Here is an 11,421-nt window from a genome sequence, read left to right on the forward strand (position 1 = left end):
ATAATTTGCATCCCACGATTTTGTAAACCCATTTTTCACCCCTGTGTCAATCATCTAATGTGATCCTGGGCTCTACACACCCTCCACCAACCTAGTCCCCATATATGGGGGACACGGGGAGACCAACCTAGTCCCCATATATGGGGGACAAGGGGAGAGCAACGGACTTGAACTCATGCTTCCTTCATGAGCCTGAGTGTCCAAGTTGCTCCTTTACACCTGACAGGGGGGAGTTTCCTTTCCCCTCCATCAGGCGCCCCGGCTGGCCAGGGGGAGGCAGTTTAGACACCAGGATTACTGCATGTTTTTGTGTGGTTACCTACCCTAGGGGACACGGGGAGAACATGTGAGGGTACCTACCCTATAGGGGACACGGGGAGAACATGTGAGGGTACCTACCCTAGGGGACACGGGGAGAACATGCAAACTCCACACAGAAAGGCCCTTTCGCCAACCCCGCCTCGGGTATGGGCACTGATGACGCCCAGGAGAGGACACACTGCCAGCGCCCACAGCGTCCCGAGCGGGAATCGAACCCAGGACATTCTAGCTGTGAGGCTAGAGATTGATATCGTTGGACCATTCTGTGTAAGCCCTGGAGATGTCTGTGTGTGTTATTTAAGCAATATTACACGGTAGGGTGTGGTTTAACGTGATTATTGCCACGACAGTGATGCGGTCAGGAACGAGACGGAGTCGAGTTCCGCAAGCATCACTGAAGAGGCAATAATCACGTTACAACAACACCCTCGAGTGTAATATTGCAATTCTACAACAGTTACCCTTAAAACTTAGAAAATCGCTGAAAAAATATATTTTTTAATGACAGATGTAGTCACTACGACCACAAATGTCCCAAGAAACTAGCTAGCCTAGCAACCGAGTTTTCTATAGCGCTCTGGGAAAACAGGTTTAGGTGGTGAACGGTGCTGGTTTGACCCACGGCTAGAAACCGTTTCAACCAATCAGATTGCTGCCTCTTAACGACCTGTTGTGGAGGGGGGGGGGGGGTCTTCAGCGTCTCCACCAGGTGGCGGTGTTACCTTATTGGCTGTCTTCAGCGTCTCCACCAGCTCCCAGAAGCTGATCAGAGCCCTCTTATCCACCCTCTCCATGTAGACTCTGAAGTGTTCCCTGTAACCCGGGTTACACAGGATGTCATCAAACTGCAGGATCTGGACGAGAGACACAGAGACACACAGAGAGAGAGAGAGAGAGAGAGAGAGAGAGAATGATACTATATGGAAACCTTTCAACTGCATTACATACATGGTTTGTAAAAAGCAAAATAAGATACAAAATAAAACCAAATTCTCAGAACCGCTACGGTCAACCAGCTGGTCTCTGAGCCGGTGCATCTTAACCCATATGGTCATTAGAATCACCATAATGGAACAGAGCCTTCATTAGCATCATTAACACTGACTCTGTATGACCATAATGGAACAGAGCCTTCATTAGAATCATTAACGCTGACTCTGTTATGACCAGAATGGAACAGAGCCTTCATTAGAATCATTAACGCTGACTCTGTTATGACCAGAATGGAACAGAGCCTTCATTAGAATCATTAACGCTGACTCTGTTATGACCAGAATGGAACAGAGCCTTCATTAAAATCATTAACACTGGCTACGTTTATGAGCAGTTAAATCATTCCGAATAGAAGTTCCATTCTATTACACGTTGTCATGTAAACACCTACAAAAACTTAAATCCGAATGATAATGCTCGATGCGATCTAAAAACCATTCCGATGTCACTGGCCGGATTATTCCAATGTTCAATGCGATTGAAAGAAAATTGGACTCATGTATAAACACTGCTTCGGATGTAAGTTCATTGTGGTCTTTCTGAGCATGCTCCAAGGCGCTCATATCCAAGGCGCGCCGAGGAGTTTGCACATAGAGCGCGTTATTTCGTGCATTTTGCAGATCCGACATCCACAAAAAAAACGTGGAGCAGCAGCAGACGATGATACCCCTGATCTGTGTGTGTGTGTGTGTGTGTGTGTGTGTGTGTGTGTGTGTGTGTGTGTGTTCAACGGTCTCTCTCTCACTCTCTCTCTCTCTCGCTCTCTCTCTCAAAAAATAACGAGCGACCCGATACAATAATAATCAGTGTGTTGCGTGCCCAGCCCTGGCCGTGCTGTAGATAATAAAGTACACATAAAAACGAGATGATCACCTTCCCAGCGGAGAAGGGGAGCCGCAGCGGGTGGGGAAAAAAAGACGGTAAACAATATGTCCGCCCCTATCCAAGCAGCAGCCTCAAAACTACTGCGGAATGAAATGATGGGATTTCAAAGTGTCGTCTTTCATCCGACAGTCACAGTGAATGAACTGTCTATATTTTATGTGTCCAGCAGATGGCGTAGTTTCACATGAATTAACATATATCATGTCTTATCACATGCATGTAAACAAACATTCGGAATGACCATTTCCCATGGAAACGCGCAGCAAAAAACATTACTTCCGAAGTACTTTATTCGGAAGTATTCATTCGGAATGATCACCCTGCATATAAACGCGGCCACTGACTCTGTTATGACCAGAATGGAACAGAGCCTTCATTAGCATCATTAACACTGACTCTGTTATGACCAGAATGGAACAGAGCCTTCATTAGCATCATTAACACTGACTCTGTTATGACCAGAATGGAACAGAGCCTTCATTAGCATCATTAACACTGACTCTGTTATGACCAGAATGGAACAGAGCCTTCATTAGCATCATTAACACTGACTCTGTTATGACCAGAATGGAACAGAGCCTTCATTAGCATCATTAACACTGACTCTGTTATGACCAGAATGGAACAGAGCCTTCATTAGCATCATTAACACTGACTCTGTTATGACCAGAATGGAACAGAGCCTTCATTAGCATCATTAACACTGACTCTGTTATGACCAGAATGGAACAGAGCCTTCATTAGCATCATTAACACTGACTCTGTTTGACCAGAATGGAACAGAGCCTTCATTAGCATCGTTAACACTGACTCTGTTTGACCAGAATGGAACAGAGCCTTCATTAGTATCATTAACACTGACCTCTGTTTGACCAGAATGGAACAGAGCCTTCATTAGCATCATTAACACTGACTCTGTTATGACCAGAATGGAACAGAGCCTTCATTAGCATCATTAACACTGACTCTGTTATGACCAGAATGGAACAGAGCCTTCATTAGCATCATTAACACTGACTCTGTTATGACCAGAATGGAACAGAGCCTTCATTAGCATCATTAACACTGACTCTGTTATGACCTGCATGCGTGCGTGCGTGCGTGCGTGCGTGCGTGCGTGCGTGCGTGCGTGCGTGCGACCGTGCGCGCATAAGAGAAAAAATAGGTTTCTGCCCGGCGACACAGCGTGGCGTGTGTGTTTTTACTCTCTCACCCTCTGGCTCTGCGGCCCCTCGCCGTCCTCCGCGGCCCCCTCCTCGGTGTTATCGTAGTTAGGCCCACCCAGCAGGCGGATCCTCTTCTCCGCCTGCTTCTTGGCCACGGTGAGCTGGTTGATGTAGCGCTTCATGTCTCTGGCACGGAGCAGGTCGGCCTTCATCGCAGACGACTCCTTGCCTTTGCGATCTGGAACAGGAGAGGAGGAGCGGCAGGGGGGGGGAAACACACAAAGGGTTAAAAAAAAAAAAAAACATTTAGGTCTGACGTCAACAAAAAAAAAAGTCTTCTAAAATGATGATTGAATTAATTTTCTGAACAAGAAACTCATGTTTGTGTGTCATTGGTGCTCAATATTTCATGTCAAGGAACCCAAAAATGACATGTATGTATTTGGCTGTCGACCCCCCCCCATCTGAAAATATGTTGTTGTTGTTGCAGGGACCCCCCCCCCCACCCCATTTGAGTTAAAAACATTCGCTCTGAAAGAATATATTTTAGTGATGCACCGAATATTCGGCCGCAGAAAATATTCGGCAGAAAATGGCTAAAAAAGCATTTTCGGCCTATTCGATTTCGGCCTGAATAGGCAGAAATGATATCACCGAATAGTGTGTATGCAATTAATGCATTCAAATGAGCTGAATAAATGTTTCATGGACCCATAACAGTGATTGTTATTGAAGTTAAGTTTTGCCATAACCATAAATCAGGTAGCTTTAATGACAGCAATGGTAGGCAAAAATATATATAATATTAAATATATTCGGATATTCGGTTTTCGGCCAACTGTTTCTTATATTCGGTATTCGGTTTCGGCCAAGAATTTCCCTTTCGGTGCATCCCTGATATATTTATTCAAAGATTTGAGCCACATTTTCACGATTTTTCAAAAATAGCAGACCTACAAGCTCGTAGCGCGGCACTCGCTAACGCTCACAATTATCGTATCGTGAGATTATAAGTCATGGTGAAATAAAGTGTCCTCCATTAAACACTATGCTTTTGTTAGAGCTGCAGAATTCAGATACCACTTAGACCCATTTAGACCTGTCGTAAACCCTTGTTAACCCTTGTTATTTAAAACACTTTCAGGGCTTTAAATTGTTTAACCCAGGGTTCCACCACCGCGTAATACACTAAACCCGCTATTTGTTTAATTCAACGTTTTTAAATGATTCAAAAGAAACAACGGATTTGTCCCGGACCATCTGGTGACGAGGCCGTCGCTGTTATGACGACGAAACCGTAAAATCAAGTCATCCTCTGGGCTGCTGCTAGGGCTTCTGGGAGATTGAGCCCAATAACAGTGGACGGACCGTTTGTTTGGACTACAACATGCTGTCCATGGTGGTTTCCTTTCACAGTGTCATGGCCGCCGCTAGTGCTTCTGATCATAACCATAGAGTATTAAAAGGATAGAGACTAAACTGGCGCGAAGCTCCGCCCCCTCCGCTATTCATGTCAGTGGAAGTTGCTCAGTGGCGTTTTGAAGCACCCGGAAGGCTGCCGGAAGGACCGTCTATTTCCGCATTTTTTCGCTGATATCAGCATTTGGACACCAACATTTTGGTGTCCAAATGCTGAAGTGCAGCTGGGCTTTAACGTTGAGCGCTCGGTTGCACGGGGGGTTTCCTCGTCAAGAATCCACGGGTCCGCCTGCAGTCCTTCCTCTTACCACTAGGGACCAGCACTTCAACATTGGAGTGCCTAGCTGGCCCCTTGATCATAACAAAACTGTTTTTCGCCGGACTTTCATGGTTGAAAGCTGAAAATACTTCAGCGTTATGCTCTAAAGGCAATAAAACAACCTCGTCAGCGTGCAACAAAGTGTAAAATAACGTATACTGGATCTCTTGTCCACTAGTCCCTTCAGAACATTTTAGTCTAGTTTTTATCCGTCAACTAAATTGCCAGTATATTTAGTCTTAGTTTTAGTCATCGTAGCTTAGTTTTCATTTAGTTTTCCTCAGTGAAAAAAGGTAGTCGACGAACATTTTTCGTCTTAGTTTTCGTCGACGAAAACGCCACTGGTTAAACCCCCCCCCCTCTAGTGGTGGTGCTGTGAAGTGAACCATTACCTTTCTGTTTCTTCAGAGCAGGAAGACTGCTGATGGTGGTGGCGTGGATGATCTCCACTACGATCTGATACCTGCAGAGGGAGACAGAGAGACGTGGATGATCGTCTGTGGACGTCTTTAAAAAAAAAAAAAATGAATACGTGGTGCCAAAGTTTGTGTGATTGCCATTGAGAATGCATTGGGCGTTTAAGTTAAATAACTCAGAAACTATTAAACATTTCAAAGTAAAGAGTTCCAGCATGTGTCTTCCACAGTCAGCTGAATTATAAAAAGTGTGAATTGAGTTTCTAGGTTAAAGTGATTTTTTTGAAAGTTTTGCGTGGGCTCACGAAGTGATAAGATGACCCTCCATAGAGAAATTACTTCCGTGAACCAGCAGGGGATGAGTGAGTGACGTCATGGACTTTAGAACCAGGGGATGAGCGAGTGACATCAGGACTTTAGAACCAGGGGACGAGCGAGTGACATCAGGACTTTCGGCACTCTATAGAGCAGTGGTTCCCAAAGTGGGGTCCGGGGACCCCCAGGGGTACCTGAGGGAGTTCCAGGGGGGACCCATCTATTTTGTTCATGTTCATAAAGTGCTAAAGTGTTTAAAGCAGTGGTTCCCAAACTTTTTCATGTCAAGGACCCCCAAATTGACACTACTTAGCCTGTGGACCCCCATTTGAAAAGATATGCCAGGGACCCCCATAAGAGAAGACGTACACATTTAGACGTCTACATTTAGACGTCTACATTTAGACGTCTGTATACATTTAGAAGTCTACATTTAGACGTCTACATTTAAAATTGCGGCCTGTGCCCAGCACCATGCCAAAGCTTTTTCCTGCAGGAAACACTCCCTGTGGTTGTAAATATATTGTTATCCGTGTTGCGAGGATGAGGGGGTACCTGGAAAAATATCTACCCCAAAAGGGGTACCTGGTCCAAAAAAGTTTGGGAACACCTGCTATAGAGCACCGAAGTCCTGACGTAACTCGCTCATCCCGACGATTCCCCTGGTTCACAGAAGTAATTTCTCTATGGAGAATAACATGGGGTGATCTTAATATTGTCTACTATAAGCGTTGTGGTCCAAAAATAAACAAGCTGTCTCTGCGTTATTGTCAGGGAGGTGTCTCTGTATCGTTTGCAACAGTCAGTCACTCATATTATGATACAGTCTGCTTCTAGCGAAAATCTAACTAATTCAGCAGCAGTAACATTAGCGTTTTCTCTCAGTCAGTTGATTCTTCATATCCATATGAGTGAAGCGGCCGGGGTGACATGTTTATTTTTCAAACACAGTTGTTATATGAGGCGATCTAAAATCGCCTCAATGGGGATTTCAATGCAACTAAACAAATACATGAACCTGGGGACTGACGCCCTCTACTGGAAGTGACGTCAGACTTCGCTGCTCTATTGGTGAAGACGGTTAAGGCCACACCGCCACACATAGGGTACTGACACACAGGGTACTGAGTCCTGACACACACTGGGTACAGACACAGGGTACAGACACACAAGGGTACCGACACATCACATCAGAAACGCTCGTTATTTCACTACAATGACATAACGGTCCCCACCTGGCCTGCTCCACATTTATAGAACGGTCTATCACCCTGGAGACACTACTGTCTGTTCCCATGGCAACCACACAGAATGGAGCGCTAGTTAACAACATTTCTTTCTTTTTTTTTACACTCACCCGCTGCGCGCGCGTGTGTTTGTGTGTGTGTGTGTGTGTGTGTGTGTGCATGTGTGTGTGCACGTCTGCACGAGTGTGTCTAGCTTATACAGACAACTGTGGTTATGATTTTGCACTGCATTTTTGGCATTTTTGACCGTGTCAAGTCAGACATTCACAACCAGTGTTGTTTTCGTCGACTAAAACTACGACGAAGAATGTTCGTCGACTACCTTTTTCCACTGACGAAAACTACATTGAAACTAAATGAAAACTAAAGCTACGACGACTAAAACGAAGACTAAAATAATATACTGACAATTTCGTCAACAGATAAAAAAACTAGACTAAAATGTTAGGAAGGGACTTCAGTGGACAAGAGATCCAGAATAAGTCATTTTACACTTGGTCGCATGCTGAAAATAGCAGAACTACAAGCTGGACTTGTAGATCTGCTATTTCCGATAGCGTGACTTGTCGCGCTCTCGACAAAAACTTGCGCTATCGAGAAAGCGCGACTTGAGAAAGCGCGACAAAAACTTGCGCTCTCTCAGTGTGAAATCAGTCATTACGACGGCATCAAGGCCCGCCAAAATACATTTTAGTCGACTAAATGAACCGTAGATTAAGTCGACTAAAAGGGCAGAACCTCTTTTCACATCGGCCTATTATAGTGCCACTAGGAGGCCAAAAACCTTTCTTTTTTTTTTTTTACAGATCACGCAAATCGCTACACAGTATCCCTCCAATGCATGGCCTTACGACATATGGCAGCCAGTTAAAATGCATGCATCTCTGTGCTAACATAATGACACCGACCAATAGCGTTGGAAACTCCCCCCTGTCAGGTTGTAAAGGAGCAACTTGGACACTCAAGCATGAAGGAAGCATGAGTTCAAGTCCGTTGCTCTCCCCTTGTCCCCCATATATGGGGACTAGGTTGGTCTCCCCTTGTCCCCCATATATGGGGGCTAGGTTGCTCTCCCCTTGTCCCCCATATATGGGGACTAGGTTGGTCTCCCCTTGTCCCCCATATATGGGGACTAGGTTGGTCTCCCCTTGTCCCCCATATATGGGGGCTAGGTTGCTCTCCCCTTGTCCCCCATATATGGGGACTAGGTTGCTCTCCCCTTGTCCCCCATATATGGGGACTATAGGTTGCTCTCCCCTTGTCCCCCATATATGGGGACTAGGTTGCTCTCCCCTTGTCCCCCATATATGGGGACTATAGGTTGCTCTCCCCTTGTCCCCCATATATGGGGACTAGGTTGCTCTCCCCTTGTCCCCCATATATGGGGACTAGGTTGCTCTCCCCTTGTCCCCCATATATGGGGACTAGGTTGGTCTCCCCTTGTCCCCCATATATGGGGACTAGGTTGGTCTCCCCTTGTCCCCCATATATGGGGACTAGGTTGGTGGAGGGTGTGTAGAGCCCAGGATCACATTAGATGATTGACACAGGGGTGAAAAATGGGTTACAAAATCGTGGGATAAAAAAATAAATAATAATAATAATAATAATACTTTCAGAAACGGCTATGGGAGAAATGCATTGCTTTTCATTTCCTGGGCCACTGAAAGGGGGAGGGACTGCGACGCTCTATTACATGTCACGATAGCAAAAGGGCCCCAGAGCAGAGGTCAGTAAGCAAACCTTTTGAAATGAAGTGCCATGTATTTATTTTCTAGATAGTCAGTGTGCCATGTGACGTCATGTGACGTCATGGACTTTAGAACCAGGGGATGAGCGAGTGACGTCAGGACTTTAGAACCAGGGGATAAGCGAGTGACGTCATGGACTTTAGAACCAGGGGATAAGCGAGTGACGTCATGGACTTTAGAACCAGGGGATGAGTGAGTGACGTCATGGACTTTAGAACCAGGGGATGAGCGAGTGACGTCATGGACTTTAGAACCAGGGGATGAGCGAGTGACATCAGGACTTTAGAACCAGGGGATGAGCGAGTGACGTCAAGACTTCCGGCACTCTATAGAGCACCGAAGTCCTGACGTAACTCGCTCATCCCGACGATTCACAGAAGTAATGTCTCTATGGAGAATAACATGGGGTGATCTTAATATTGTCTACTATAAGCGTCTGCGACGCTCTATTACATGTGACGATAGCAGGGTCAGCAAAAGGGCCCCAGAGCAGAGGTCAGTAAGCAAACCTTTTGAAATGAAGTGCCATGTATTTATTTTCTAGATAGTCTGTGTGCCATGTCATTGTGAACATTAATTTTAATGACACGACATCACACATTCCAACATATTTTATTGCCCACGAATATAACCTTTTCCCTTCTTGTAAAATGTTTACTTTCACATTATTATAATGATTATGACATAATCAGAATCTGAGAAGCAATAATCCACTTATGTCCCCAGTCAGAGTTCAGAGTTTTAATGAATGCAGAATCATGTGTAGGATGTTAATTTACACACAAATGTGAGGGCCTTTATTTATTTGACCTTTTTAGCGTGCCAGAGATCACCCTTCTTTGTGCCAATGTTGGCACCAGTGCCAAAGGTTGCTTACCCCTGCAGTAGACCATGAGTTGCATGAATTCAGACATGAGAAATGGTGCACGCACGGCAGGCTGACGTTCTACCTGAGCTGTTTGAGGAAGTCCACGTCAGCCGACGTGGAGATGAGCTTGATGAAGTCCTCGTAGGAGGCGGCGTAGGTGTAGGCCTTCTTCTGCTGCTCGGCCTGCTGCTCCCTCTGCTCCAGCTGGGAGAGCAGCATGGTGTTCAGGGAGTCTGGGTCCGAGAGCACCTCCACCAGGGGCCTCAACACTATAGAGGAACACACACACACACACACACATGGTGTTCAGGGAGTCTGGGTCCGAGAGCACCTCCACCAGGGGCCTCAACACTAGAGGAACACACACACACACACACACACACACACACACGGTGTTCAGGGAGTCTGGGTCCGAGAGCACCTCCACCAGGGGCCTCAGTACTGGAGGAACACACACACACACACACACACACACACACATGGTGTTCAGGGAGTCTGGGTCCGAGAGCACCTCCACCAGGGGCCTCAACACTAGAGGAACACACACACACACACACACACACACACACATGGTGTTCAGGGAGTCTGGGTCCGAGAGCACCTCCACCAGGGGCCTCAGTACTGGAAGGAAGACACACACACACACACACACACACACACACACACACACACATGGTGTTCAGGGAGTCTGGGTCCGAGAGGACCTCCACCAGGGGCCTCAGTACTGGAAGGAAGACACACACACACACACACACACACACACACACACACACACACACACACACGGTGTTGAGAGAGTCTGGGTCGCTCAGCACCTCCACCAGAGGCCTCAGTACTGGAAGGAAGACACACACACACACACACATGGTGTTCAGGGAGTCTGGGTCCGAGAGCACCTCCACCAGGGGCCTCAGTACTGGAGGAACACACACACACACACACACACACACATGGTGTTCAGGGAGTCTGGGTCCGAGAGCACCTCCACCAGGGGCCTCAGTACTGGAGGAACACACACACACACACACACACACACACACACGGTGTTGAGGGAGTCTGGGTCCGAGAGCACCTCCACCAGAGGCCTCAGTACTGGAGGAACACACACACACACACACACACACACACACACACACACACACATGGTGTTCAGGGAGTCTGGGTCCGAGAGCACCTCCACCAGAGGCCTCAGTACTGGAAGGAAGACACACACACACACACACACACACGGTGTTCAGGGAGTCTGGGTCGCTCAGCACCTCCACCAGGGGCCTCAGTACTGGAGGAGCACAGCGAGAGAACTTTAGATTACTATACTAGTGAGGACCTCCGTCAGGGGCTGACGCACGCACGCACGCACACATGCACGCACGCACACACGCACACACGCACACACACACACACGCACACGCACGCACACATGCACACACGCACTCCCCCCCCCCCCCCCCCCTCCCCCCTCCCTCCCTCCCCCCATACCTTTGGTGGTGATGACCTCGGTCAGACAGCAGCGGAGGGTCCGTGACTTGGCGTCTCTCTGGGGCAGCAGACACAGCAGCAGGAGGCGCGCCACGCAGCGCAGGAAGGCCAGCTCGCAGTCTGGACTCAGCAGACATGGATGGAGAGGGAACGGCCTCGCGCCCTCCTCCGGCCTGAGGGGAGAGGTTTACAGTCTGGACTCAGCAGACATTGGATGCGTGCGTGCGTGCGTGCGTGCGTTG

General features: G+C 47.3%; 1 protein-coding gene across 1 annotated transcript in view; it reads right to left on the minus strand.

Moving 5' to 3' along the window:
• The window catches only part of snx25 (sorting nexin 25), a 50,230-nt gene that overhangs the window by 24,156 nt on the left and 14,653 nt on the right, over positions 1-11,421 (minus strand). Inside the window, 5 exon segments of the mRNA XM_080774426.1 lie at positions 1,044-1,175; positions 3,413-3,603; positions 5,496-5,566; positions 9,783-9,969; positions 11,180-11,352. Coding sequence (XP_080630552.1) covers positions 1,044-1,175; positions 3,413-3,603; positions 5,496-5,566; positions 9,783-9,969; positions 11,180-11,352 — 754 coding nt within the window.

This window comes from Protomyctophum bolini, assembly GCF_963924005.1.
Source record: "Protomyctophum bolini genome assembly, chromosome: 10".
Lineage (NCBI taxonomy): Eukaryota > Metazoa > Chordata > Actinopteri > Myctophiformes > Myctophidae > Protomyctophum > Protomyctophum bolini.